The 13,709-nt window shown below is 48.6% G+C and overlaps 1 protein-coding gene across 1 annotated transcript in view; it reads right to left on the reverse strand.

The window, feature by feature from the left end:
* Positions 1–13,709, reverse strand: part of JAM3 (junctional adhesion molecule 3) — a 32,078-nt gene that overhangs the window by 2,800 nt on the left and 15,569 nt on the right. The window contains exons 2-8 of the mRNA XM_074162282.1: positions 5,434–5,499; positions 4,402–4,515; positions 3,406–3,558; positions 2,307–2,509; positions 1,996–2,095; positions 1,527–1,656; positions 388–442 (exon numbers count right to left, since the gene is read on the reverse strand). Of these exons, the coding sequence (XP_074018383.1) occupies positions 388–442; positions 1,527–1,656; positions 1,996–2,095; positions 2,307–2,509; positions 3,406–3,558; positions 4,402–4,515; positions 5,434–5,499 (821 nt within the window). The remainder of the gene's footprint in view (positions 1–387; positions 443–1,526; positions 1,657–1,995; positions 2,096–2,306; positions 2,510–3,405; positions 3,559–4,401; positions 4,516–5,433; positions 5,500–13,709) is intronic.

Raw genomic sequence — 13,709 nt, forward strand, 5'->3', positions numbered from 1 at the left:
ATAGGGAGAGGCTTTTTCTCATCTTAAGCTCCGTGATCTATTCAAATCCCAAAATGCAAATTCTCTGGTAAAAGCATCATGGCCGGCCCACTTAATCCAATGAAACTCATCCTAAGGGGGTCAAGCCATAAGATAACTGAGAGAGCGCAGAGCTGCTTTTGATGGCTCTTGGCATCAGTCACTTAAGGCAACTTAAACTCTTCATCATTTCTAAGGAAATGACTCAGCCCTCGCCCTTCTGTGTTCTCTCTCTTCTGCATCCTTGCTTCTGAGCGGTGCCCACTCGAAGAAAGTCTGCAGGCCCTAAAAAAGCTAGGTGTCCTCTGCCCACCCTCCTCCTCTCCTAAACAGAGAGATGTTAAATGCAAATCGCTCATCATCTGTTACCTCATCATCTGTCCGGATATAGTTAACGCCATCGGGTTTCGCCGGAGCCTTGTAGCTGAAATAAAGGGAAAAAGCTCATTTCTGGGACAAGAAGACTGCGGGATTTTGGAGGGGAAGTGCTGAGGAAGATGAAAATGAGGAAGAGCAGCTGAAAGCAGAGCGAAGCCCAGCCCATTGCTCAAACGATAGACCTGTGCTTATCCCGTCATCCGTCAGGACTGGGATTTTTTTTTCTAAAATCCCCTTCAGCACAAGGGAAAAAAAACAACCCGCTGTGTGTTTCCACAAGACTAACTCTGCAAAGAGATTGAACCGATTCCTTTCTGGGCTCTCCCGCTCCGGTCCCCGTGCGCTACCTTCCTGTGTCCCTCCTGCATTGTTTCCTCTGGCGATTATAAAGTTCATTTTAAACCTTCGCTGCCAGGTGCCTTCAGCATTTCCCTTAGTTATAAGCGGGTGCCACTTGTTTGCAATCCCATAGGAATGCAGGATTTATATCCCACTGTCAAGTCCCGTGTATACCAACCCCCCCAGCTGCATTTAAATAGGGTATTTGGAGCCTTTTCTGCAAAACAAACCAAACCGAACCAAAAAAAAAAAAGAAAAAAAAAAGACAGGACTTTTGCTGAAAAGCAACATTTAACATGGAACAAATCTATGTGGTGAGAATCTTGGTTTTACATAAATTATCTCTTCTTCGGATTCTGTAAGGACATCAAGGCTTGTTTCTGATGCTAATGCTGTTGTTTTTTAACATTTTAACGCGCATGCTAAAATGCTTGCTTGCTTTTAATCCCAAATTTAGGTTCTCACAACTGGTGAGATTTCCTGCAGAGAGCCTACTCTTCTGCATAGATTTCCTATGCGTGTCCTGATGCTTTAAACTATTTGTGCAGCGAGCTCTCTTCATTAAATCGCAGACCTCGTTATGCCGAGAGCGCGTAACCTATTGGACAAACACCTGTGGGGATTTAATTGTGCTTGTCCCCACGCAGTCTTTGGTAGGGAACTGGGAAGAAATATGTCCACGTCAGGCACTGAAATACATTTTATCCACCAATTTCTGTTGCCCTTCAGGCTACTTCATGCAAGCTGTGGGGCAGGGACTTGTATAAACCGCTTTGAATCCCAGCTCTTACCTTTCCCCACTCTCTTTGCTGTTTGCAAAGTAACCCCTTCTGTAGGCGCAGCAGATACCGAGGGTGATGAGCACCAAAACTGCCAGGACCACCAGGACTCCACCAATTATCCCACCAATATTGAGGTCATCTGGCAAAGAGAGAAGCCGTCATCCAGCATTTCTTTAAGGCAGCAGCGATATTCTAGCTTTACGTACGCTAAAATGACATCATTTAAGCAAACCCCAATAATTCATAGGGAACTAGTGAGTCCCAGGTTCCAAGACTAAAGCTGTTGGTGAATTTCAACTGTGTTTTAATGTTTCCCTGAATTCTTAGATGTTTTTTTTTTCCTCCTGTGTTTGGGGCCGTGAGAAAGCAGGAAAGACTTAACACTCTAGGATGTCCCCCTTCTTTCCCTGTGGTGATGAGAGTTTATTTATGGTGATATATTGATCAGCGTTGGAAAAAAGAAGGTAGAGCCACTCACAGACTTCCATCTCCTGCTCCTCACACTTGGCAAAGCCAGCGTCGTTCGTCGCTATGCAGGAATAACGGCCCGTGTCGCCTTTGTGCACGGCGTGGAAAACCTGGTGGGGAGAAAAGGCAGTGATCGAAACCGAACAGCTCGGGTAATACCTTCTTCCATCGCTCATCTTCCCTTTCCCAAGTCACCCAGATCCTAGAACACCCAACCTTCTTCAAATTATTCTTCCTTTAAAAGCCATGCGATGACTTTTTTTCCTTTACAAATGACCCGTCCGGCGAGACAAGTCTCGACTGTGTCTGTAAGGGCATTACCAGGGTGCCTGTGGTGGGGTTCACGGTGTAGGACGAATTCTGGAATCTGGCGTTCGATTTGGTGTCTGGTGACAAAGGTTCGCTGTTGCGGTACCAGCTGTATGTGGACTTTGGGTACCCTTCATTCTCGTGGCAGTGAAGAGAGGCCGATTTGCCAACAGGTACAGCTTTAGGCACCGTGCATCTGGGAGTCATGGGTTTCACTGGGGGAAAGACAAAAACCGTGTGAATGGCGCCGCTGGGTAGAACTAAATAATTTCTGACATATTTTTGAAGATAGCTCTGCTACAAAAGTATCAAAACTTTCCATTATTTCCATCTGGTTTTAAACAACTTGCAGAGTGCCACCATTTGGACTCTGGAGGGATCCACAGCCTCATAGGATCATAGAATTGTCTAGGTTGGAAGAGACCCTTGGGATCATCGAGTCCAACCATCTACCCTACACTACAAAGTTCTCCCCTACACCATATCCCCCAACACCACATCTAAACGTCTCTTAAACACATCCAGGGATGGTGACTCAACCCCCTCCCTGGGCAGCCTATTCCAATGCCCGACCACTCTTTCTGTGAAAAATTCTTTCCTAATGTTCAGTCTAAACCTACCCTGTTGGAGCTTGAAGCCGTTCCCTCTCCTTGTCATTAGTTACCTGTGCGAAGAGACCAGCACCAACCTCTCTACAGTGTCCTTTCAAGTAGTTGTAGAGAGTGATGAGGTCTCCCCTCAGCCTCCTCTTCCTCAAACTAAACAGTCCCAGCTCCTTCAACCACTCTTCATAGGACTTGTTTTCCAGGCCCTTCACCAGCTTCGTTGCCCTCCTCTGCACTCGCTCCAGCACCTCGATATCTCTCTTGGATTGAGGTGCCCAAAACTGGACACAATACTCCAGGTGTGGCCTCACCAGTGCTGAGTACAGGGGGACAATCACCTCCCTACTTCTGCTGGTCACGCTATTTCTAATGCAAGCCAGGATGCCGTTGGCTTTCTTGGCCACCTGGACACACTGCCGGCTCATCTTCAGCCGCTTGTCAATTAGAACCCCAATTAGAACCTCCTCTCATAGCTTGCAGAGGCGTCTGGGTTTAAAGGCACATACCTTGGACCGTGAGCTGGATGTTGATCTCATCGATGGTTTTGGTATCGGAAGGTGCGGCCACTTCGCAGCGGTACGTGGCGGTGTCCATCCGGGTGGTGTTTTTAATCACCAGCGATGTCCGGCTCAGAATTTCTGCACGAGTCGCAAAGTCTCCTGATACAGAGGAAAGAGAGAGAAAAAAAATTAAGGGTGGTCACACAGTGTCTGAATTAAGTGGTTGATCTCGGACTCTTTCTGGAGGCAAGAAAACCACCTAAAACCAACTCGAGGCTTGAAAGTGAAGAGCCATCCTTTCCCCAGTGACCAGGAGGGGAACCAACGCTGCTAAGCATGTAAGAGGATGAACTGGAAAGCACCACCCCAAATCTCAAGAACTGTGGCAAAACTGGACTTCCAAGACAGACTCAAATCTTGTCTCCTTTGGGAGATTCATTTGAATGTGGCTGTTGGTCCCGTCTCAGGTGCTGGGGTAATTCCAGATGGAGTCAAACCCTACAGGCAGTCCTGTGTTTGAGTCACCATCAAGTTAATGAGTCTGCTTCTAATCAGATCCTCCCGGGATGCTGAAATCACTGTGCTGCCTCAGCAGAAAGCACCGACAGCTCAAGACAGAGACCCCTTCTGAAGTGCAGGTGGAGCCCTCAGATGTCACAGGGATAGACAGGAGGGGTGGGTGTCTCGTCCTGAGAGCCCAGCGACCACGCGAGGACCCCCAGGTGCTGGAGAAGGGAAGCTGTAGCCTTTGCTTTCTCTCCCAAGAAGCATCTCCTACAGAGGATCTCGCTCCAGCTCTTTGTGGCTCCCTACTGTGAACTCTCAGTAACGAGAGCAGGGAACATCCTGCTCCCTCTCCATCCTGCGCTGCGACTGCTGAACCCCCGCTCCAGAAGAAAGCAGGAAGACAGCCACAGGTCCTGCCTTTTACAGGCTTGCTTCTTCTCAGTTGTATTGTCTCTGAGGCTGTTTTGGAAGTCTAAGAACAATGAATCTCCATACCCTGCATTTTATTGTCAAAAAATACGTAAGAGGTTTCTCCATCTCGGATTTTCTTCCACTCGATTCTGGGATCTGGCGTTACGGTGGATTTAATGATGCAGGACAGCTCGACACCTACCAGGAGAAAGAAAAGGAAGACAGATTAATGGGAAGCAGCTGTATTTTTGCTCTGCTTTAAGCAGCCTCGCGCAGTGTTTTATTAGGAGATGCAGCCCACAAAGCGAAGCCTTCTCTTTCATCTGCCTCGCAAACAGAAACACTGCTGGGTTCCAGGAGCTATTGGGGAAGATGGACTTTGGCCAGCAAAAATAATAGCCGAACAGATATCAACTATGGAGAGAAATGAACACACTGTTCTCTACAGGCTCTAACTCATGGCAAACAAGACCTTATGACAGGGTGAGTCCCGAGCGCTGTCTTGTTGCTAATCAGAGCCTACAGCGTGAGTCAGGGATGCAGAACCTCCCCGGGTGGTGTCTGGCAATGTACTGAGGACCACGATGCCTGGGGATAAATCCAGCAAACCCCCCCCCCCCCCCCCTTCCCTTTGAAGCGGGCGCTGTCATCTCCTTCTCCTCTACAGAAGGCGGCATCGCAGCGGGGTCGAGAGGTGGTTTGCTCAGTATGGCCCTGCACGTCTGTACTGGGTCCAAGATAAAATATAAATTTCCCAACACCACCCCCCCCCCCCGCCCTTTTTCAGTATATTAATTGCAAGGCGACCGCCTTTCCTCCTTTTGGGATTCAGTTCAAAAAAGCACTTAGGCAGACGCTTTGCAATGCCAATGGCTTGCAGGGGACTTCAATAAACCATTTCAATCAAGTGCTTTGTTAAACAGGGAGAGATACAGACATATTCTTAAGCGCTTTTCCGGATCCCAGGCTCTGGGTAGCCCTGCCTCCCCCCGAGAAACCGGATCCCACAAGCAATAAGTACAATTTTTCTGGATTTTGGGGGACCGGTGCAAATCCCCAGGCAGAGGGTGGTGCAGCCTTGGCATCGGGCGGCCAGCGGGCCCCCGCGGCACTCACTCTGGAATTCCTGCACCACGGGCTTGGTGTTGCTGGATGTCAGTTCCACGGCCAAGAGTCTGGAGCCTGGGAAAAAAAAAAAAAGAAAAAAAAAAAACAAACAGAAGGTAATAAGAAATAGCACAGCTCATAAGTCACCCAGCTGGAAACACGCTGCCTGCTGAGAGATCTTCTCAGCCGGTGACAAGGAGTAGCTTCCCTGGAGAAAGCCCATTCCTGGCTACTAATGTCACTCCAGCAGGCCCGAGTTTTATCTGGGAATTGTGGTGTAAATACAGGAAAATCTAATTGTTAGAAATAGCAATTAAAGAGGAGGATTAACATAATGGCACAAAACCAGTGCCAGCCCAAGCCATTTCCTCGTGTGCCTTACGCTTTTTTAGAATGGTAAAGGAACTCTTACTGTGCTAATGCAAGAGTTACAGTATTACTTGGCAAATTAATTTGATGAGGAGGAAAAGGCAGGAAGCAGATCAACCTCGGGAGTTCCGGTCAGTCCCTGCAAGATGGAATGTGCCAGGCGTCTAACACACGCTGTATGTCTTCGAGTATTTTAAGACTCAGTGTGGTAATGTAAAATGCAAGGTAGTAAATCATGAAAGGCCGGCAATTTGGGCAAAAACTGAGGAGTTTTGGGTAGAGTCCCAGCCAGGCTGACACTGGGACAAAAGCTCAATCATGCAACGCTGCAAGGCATCCTTGTACCACAACCTATTTCCCTTTACTCTGAGCACTAAAATGTTTCCAATTAATACAGTCATTTTTCCTCTTTCATGTATTATTTCCTTTTGAAAAATCTGCCTTTCCGTGTCTTTTCTGCTCTGCGTTTCCCCAGAGCGGGTACCAAGCTACTGGACGCCCAGACTCACAAAGAGCTCTCCGGAGGGAGAAGGAAAACGAGCCGGCAGTTTCCAGCGCGGCGCAGGAGGAAGAAAGGGAACCAGAGAGGATATTTTGGAACCGGCTGTTCTGGTTGTTGCAAAGCCCATCGCCTCTCCCTCAGACTCTGCTATTCGCAAAACACATCTATCTCCAAAGCCCTGTCTTCCAAGGAGGAGGATCCATCCCGCAGTCGTTGGCAGATAATGAGGTACAGGGGTGTGACACGGCCCCATATGCAACGTTGCTGTTATGAACCTTATCAGAAGTTTGTTGAAATCTAGGAGAGGATGCCCGTTGAGTTCCCTGGGCGTTCGATCAAACAGCAAGGTAAAGACGATGGAAAGCGGCACCTCAGGGACCGGAGAAGAGATGTATCTAAAGGTTAAGGCTGTCTTAGGGGAAAAAAGTCATAACCAACCTGAACAGAAAGCAGAAAAGGCAGCTGAAGGGAGATGTGGAGAAAGAAAGGATCTTCGGCATCATGACAGACAGCTGGAAATTCCTGTGCGCTGCCCTTCGGGGTTTGGAAAGCTTTTGGACAGAGAGAATCTGACAGTGCAGGGGCAAAATTCCTCCGGTGGAGTGGATGAGACGGCGCAACAGAGCAAGGCAGGAGGCTGAGAAACACCCGAGAGCTGCGAAATCCCTCCCACTGTGAAAGCTCCGGGGCCTCGAACACCTAAAATCCTTTCCGCATTTTTGGAACGTTCCCTGCCGATTCTTATCCCTCACTGTTTGTTAAATGCTGACGCTTTCTTCAGTGCCTTGGCTCTCGGTCCTTATAGCCCCGAGACCACGGGGGAGAGCTGACGTTTGGCAAGATTCAGAAGCTGCTTTTGTGTACAAAATAATCGTTACTCACATAAAAGCCACCGGCTGATGCGGACTAATAGTTGGCCCAGCCAAAATTGCTCTTAGCAGGACCTTTCCAGCCCTCTCTTTCTGCACTTGGAGACGTTCACACAGCATTTGGGAGAAATCCAATATTGAACTAAGATGACGGTGCTCTGGACTATAATATAATGGAGCTATTTGGGAGAAAATCTTGTTTGTCTGCCCCATTCACATAAAGAGATTTCACTGATCCCAGCAGAACCCCAGAGCATTAGAAGGGGCCAGTCACCAGAAAGACAAGAAACAACCTTGGGAAAATCCTTTTGAAATCTTCGGACACGTTTTTCAAGCACAGCGTGGGGCACTTCATGCAAACGAGGGCATTTGATTGCTTCTGCTGTGAGATTCCTGCTGCTGGAACCAGGGGAACTTGGTCTCGAGGGCCCAGGCCTGAGCACTCAGCTCTGGAGATCCTGGTTGGCTTCCTCCTTGGGACAGGTGGCTCTCATAAGGCATTTGGCCCAGTTTTCAAAAAGGGGGAAGCTGGAAGTTGTGTTTTCTTCAGAGACAGCACCCTCCTTCATCGGGGAACTGCGTTAAAAGATGTTTCTACAAACAGCTTCTTTCGAAGACCTGAAGTAGCAGATGACTGGAGAGAGAAGAGCTGAAGAAGATGGCTGTCTGGTCAGTCCCCTCCTATAAATCTTCCTTTTGGAAATGCTAGAGAAAGATGGGGAGGGAAAGGCACGTGGCAAAGGTTCCTTATTCCTTAAAAGAAACCTGATGCACCTGTTTACTTTTTGTTAAACGTTCCTGTTTTAGACGTTTTCAGAAAAAGTGTGTCCCATCAAGCAGATAGGATGGCAGCAGTCCTACTGCGGTACATCTGCTGTAGCTACAGTCTAAGTTCAGATGAAGGTGGAGACAGTAACACCACAATGTTGTGTTGCTCTGAAGGAGCTGTGACCCCAGAATTATTCACCCCAAGACGGTGGGACTCCATCAAACTCCGGCCCCATCTCGCTGCTCGGAAATTGTTCACAGCAGGCTTTTTCCCACCCACTAAGCGTAAGAGATTTAGATCTACCCCTCGGGCACGAGGCAGGCTGACAACAAATTTTAGACAGAAGCCGAGCCCTTGGAGACTGTGTGAGAGGCTCTGACATTATTACGTGTATCGACTGGGCAGAGATCAATGTGGCTCCTTAAATCACTGCTAAGACAGATTTATTCTCCTGCGTGTGGCACACGAATGCTGCAAGTAGCATGTTCTAAATACCAAGAAGGCTACAGCTATGCAGGGAGCAAACCGAAAAGCCCAAGGGATTGCAAAGCAGGAGCAAAACACCTTTATGGCTCTTCTTAGCATTACTTTTGGGGCGTCTCCCGTTCACCAGCCTCCCTGGGGCTGGAGGAATCTGCTCGAGGCCAGTGAGCCCACTTCTGGGTTGCTTCGTTTTGCGTGTTAAATCATCATTAGCGGTGACTTTGACAAAGAGGGTTCCAAAGATATTCCTTTAGGCCTCTTTCAGCCCGGTGCAAATAAGCAGCAAAGGGTTTGTGTTATGCAAATCTCACTTCAAAGGCCTCGGCACCCAGGGTTTGGAGAAGAGCCGGGCACAGAGGTGCGTTCCTTGCCAGAGCAGCATTTATGGCACAACAGATGCACCTACCAGCTCTGTATGTGCTACATCTCCCCATACCTACCAGATCTGTATGTGCTACATCTCCCAAAACCTACCAGATCTGTATGTACTAGAGACTCAGCCAGACATATGGTTGAATCCCAAATGCCATCACTTCTCCAAAATAGAACCCAGGACAAGGCAGCAAAGTCTACAGCATATTCTTTATGGCACTTCTTTCAGCTAAAGAGATCCAGCCCATGCTTGTTACTGTGACTCATGTTATCTGAATCATGTTAAAATGCTACACTGAAACTACAGTTTCAGGAAAAAAAACTAGCAGCTTTATAGACAACTAGACCGTGTTAAGTCTCCTCTCTCCGTACCGGGTTTAAGGTAAAGCTTGACCTATCGTCTCCTTTCATCCCAATCTCTTCTCTGTTTGAGACCTCTCGGCAGAAATTTGAAGAGGAGGTGAAGTATTCCTAAATTATTATAGGCAAGATAAGAAGGATGACCAGGAAACAGCTCAAATAAGTTGCTGCCAACAGTCCGTGCTGCAGCATCACTCAATATAATAAATACTGCAGTTATCTGATAGGGGAATTTTAGTTAACGCACTGTTGGGCACAAGCAGTACAAAACCACGCAGCTGTATTTAAACACCTGCCCACTAAAGCAGTGAAAATATGCCTTGCTTGAGGTGTCCATCATCCCTAAGCTGTCGCTTGATTTGCAATTCAAAACGCATCTAAGCCATGTGGGAACGCCGCTATAAACCGCGTCTTGTTAAGCGTCTTTGCTTTGGGGATGGGGTTACTCTGTGTAGCAGGAGCGGAACTGAGTGAGAATTATATATCGATAGGTGTTAGAAACACGTCAGCGGGACCCTCTGCCCGTCAGCACGTTGACGGCTGCCCGTTTGGAGATGCCCCCTGGAGCAGCCATCCTCGATGCCGCGAGCTGGAGCGAAGGAAACGGTGACGAGGACAGCAAAAGCGATGGGAGCAGCAGGCGGGAGACGAGGACTGTTGTTAAGGGCAGCCCAGCTGACCCCGGGACTGTCCCTGCCTTAGAAGTGTTGTGTGTGCGCGGTACGGAGGAAGCCAACTGTTAAATGGGTGAGAAACCTCCCGCAGAAGAGCAGAGGAAGCCACACGGCGCTGGACTGGAAAAGACAAGGAAGAGGGAGGCCAAGTTTCTGCCGTCAGCCAGGCTTATTTTAAGAAAATCGCTGTAAGCCCTAACTTTCAGAAACATCTGACCCTCTGCACCCCGAAATATCCATCCCTTTGTCTCTCAGGCTCTTTATCCTCCCTCCTCTCTGTCCCCAGTGCACCTCACTGTGATTTGACAACACAACTTGTGCCCGTGTAGACAAGGTGGTGTAAAACAGACAACGCAGCATGGTGTAGGAATGAGATACCAAAAAACGCCTAACCCTCTCTGGCTCTGGTAGGATTTGGGGGCTTTTTTTGTCCAACTGTCCCTTGGCTGGGGTTTTGGGAATACCTTAAGGGACTTAAATGCAACTGTGATATAGAAAGACTGGATTTATAAAGGGAGCATAAATGTGTGGGCAGGGAATGAATGGCATACCTCATTCTTATCCAATTTCCGTGGGAATTAGGCACCCTATTGGTCCTCATTTACATTTTTAGGTGTCTCACTACCTAAGTGACAGCTCACGTAAGTCTGGTTGAAAAAACCCAGCCTATGCCATTAGATGCAGTCAGCGGGGCTTTGCTTTGTAGAACTCAGTCTTAACTTTTAACCCTCCCCTCCAGCCCAAGGAGCTGGCTGTATTTTTGCTCTGGCACCCAAACTGCAGGTTAAAAGCCCCCTCAAGCTGATAGAGGTGGCCCACACTGGTCGAGTGACCTTTCTTTTATTCCAGTTTTCCCGAGATCAGCAAGCCAAGCCTGACTCCGGGGTGGGCTGCCCGGCAAGAGAACAATGTAGATGTGCAGCCGGAGATTAGCAAACAAAAGCTTAGGAGTGTCTCCGCTCAAATTAAGTAACAGATGGACCTGGTCTGTGTGGGAGCTGATAACGATTATAAAAAGGCCATCACCAGACTGTGGCCAGCCCACCCTGGAAATAAAAACCCCACTTGGTTGTAAATCCTCTGTGCTGTTATAGCTGCTTGTGCTAGTAAGGCTTTATTTTTACCAGCCACCGTAAACCAGCCCGACTTATTTTAGATGCATGGCTTGTACCGCTCGGTTAAAAGGGCGCCAGCTCTCCGATAGACGTCTACAAACAGAGATGTGTCCACCTAGGCAGGGACCACGGAGCATAATTAACCCAGAGAAGGCAAATGCAGCACTACAGAGCAGTGTTTGGCATTCCACATGGTTCTGGCTTTTGCTTTTCTCCTCTCTTAGGTAGCTACCTGACGGCACCAGTTTCCTCTAAAAGTCTCTGGTGGTCTCAGCAGGACCAGGACCCCACAGGACAAAGTTGTGTGGAAGACCATTGAGTATCTGCATTCATCTGAAGATGTAAGAATTTCAGATTTTGCTCTTAATTCACTTTCTTCCCGCTCACCACTAGAGAAGGCAGGGAGATGCCTGTCTGCTGATAGAGTACATACAGTTCTGGAACGAAATCTTTACCTGTTTAAATCTCCCTGGGACCTTAATGACCTGACTATCTGCTGCAGAGAAGGTCCATTAGCATCCAGGCCATGCTTTTCTTTTCTTTTTTCCCCCTTTGGACAGGAAGATTTACTGTTCTACCTCCTAGTTAGACAGCAAAGCCACCGGTATACACACAGCCTACACACCCACACGCAGCAGTGAAACAGGTTGCCATCAAGGAGACACACAGCCCTCTTAAGACAAAAACCTTTCTGCAAAGCAAGTCTCCTTGTTCAGCAAGCACTCACTCCTCCTCTCTCCCATGCAGGGAGGGAAGCGTAGGTGTTGCCCGCTGAAGACCGCACAGTGCTTTCCGATGGTTTCCCAGAGTTCGGTTCCATCACGTTGGGATGCAGCTGCCTCAATCTGACAAGGGCTTCTGGAGGTAAGAATTTCACAATCTTTGGTTGCCGTTTTGCTCGTGGCGTTGCAGTGTGTTTAGAGATGAGACATTAAGGCCTTGCATATCTGCACCTTGACAAAAACGAGACAGCCTGTGCTCGAGATCAGATTTTCATGCCACCCACTCTGCAAATCCTTAGGGCCCCTGCTGGGAGGAGGCATCATGAGCCATGCTCCAGAGCTGTCTGAACAGGAAGGGTTCACGCTTACTCACGGCCTCAGCACAAGCCTGAGCTCTTGGCTGGACATGTTGAGCTTGGAGCTGGCCCACCAGCAGGTTCTCATGTTCTGCTCTCCCTAAAGGAGCACAGAGGCTTTAGAAAAGAGCCAGAGCTGAGCCCGTGGCTGGCAACCTGCGGAGAAAGCTTCCAGGTTGAAGGGCCGAGCGCACTTAGCCCGTTTTATTGAAATAGCAGAACAAACACGGCTTGAGAGACCAAGAGCCAGCTCCGCAGAGGTATCTAGCTGCTGTTGACACCACGGGGAAGACGGGCATTTAATACTTTGAAGATGTGGCTGTACGTGCCTTGCCCAGCGTCTTAATCTGTGCATGAGCTGGTGCTAGTTCTCCTGTTTTCCCAAGCTCCTACCCTGGTTCCTGGCTCTTCTCCTGGAAAGGACTGAACGTACGTGCAAGATGGGAAGGAAGCAATACTGGGGTGGATGACTAATACCTAATACTTAAAAGAGATTAAGATGGAAGCAGCAAGGGCGAGGGAGTTTCCAGGATGTCAGATTGCATCGCTTTCTGTAATACATTTCGGGCCATCTCCAGCCTAAAGAAAAGATGGAAAGAGTTAGAATTTGCCCCTCAAAATCTGGGTAACGGAGAGGGAACAGAGAGGAAACATGAATAGGATAGCTGTGCAGAGAAGAGGATGTTATTACAAGCCCTTGCATTCCTGAATTCCTTCTCCCTTCCCCAAGAAAGGAGAACTTGAAAGTCTCATTTTCCTTGGGTAAGCGACAGGGAACAGGGCACCAATCTTCTGCCTTGCATTAGATACCACTAACCAGGGGATTAAGTTCTGCCTGGGTCATTAATTTTGCCTCGCTACTGGCCTCGGAGGCCAAGCCCCTTACACAGACGCTTTGGGCTGACTCTCCAGGAATGAAAAAACAGGGGCAGGTGGCTCTGAGGGAAGGCCATTAGGCAGGAGAGCTTCTAATTAGGCCTGCACCAAGTCTTTGGCAAAAACCAGAGGAGAAATAAGGCAACAAGAAAACAATTACAGATCACTTGGCTGGGACTGCCTCAAAACAGCCACACTGTACCGAGCGCCCTTCTTGCTGGTTTCATTAACAAATGGGCAGCCATAATTACATCTTCAAACTGGGCTGGCTCACAGCCAACACGGGCCGTGAAAATTAGCGCATTCACAGAAAAAATGGGACAGGAGGGGATCTCAGGAGGTCACCTCATCCCCACCCCTGCTTTTAGGGCACGGAAACCCAAGGAATACAAGGGGCTGGATGTCTGCTGAGGTTCTCGCATGCCGTGTTTCCCCCCCATCGTTTTCATCTGTTGGAAGTGCTGCGTGTTTATCAGTTAAACCTCAGTTCCTTCACATTCAGTGGCTCCTGCGATTCAGAAGGATGTTTCCCAGTTCACTGGAGAGGAAGAAAAAAACGAGGAATGGGAAATCACAGGAAGGGTGAGAATCGCACTATCTCAGCCGGCAGTGGATACACCGTTCTGTGATCCGCTCGCTGGATGAGAGTGTCCTGCAACAGCAAAAGTAAAGGCCAAGAACAAGAATGGCGAGCACCGAGGAGAAGTGGGAATATTTGCACAGGGCAGATTTGAAACCAACCCTTCCTGCCTATTCCCACTTGCCTTCCATTGTTTCCCGAGCCAGCCCCAAGAATTGCCACACAGGCACATCCTACG

This window comes from Numenius arquata, chromosome 22 (assembly GCF_964106895.1).
Source record: "Numenius arquata chromosome 22, bNumArq3.hap1.1, whole genome shotgun sequence".
Taxonomy (NCBI): domain Eukaryota; kingdom Metazoa; phylum Chordata; class Aves; order Charadriiformes; family Scolopacidae; genus Numenius; species Numenius arquata.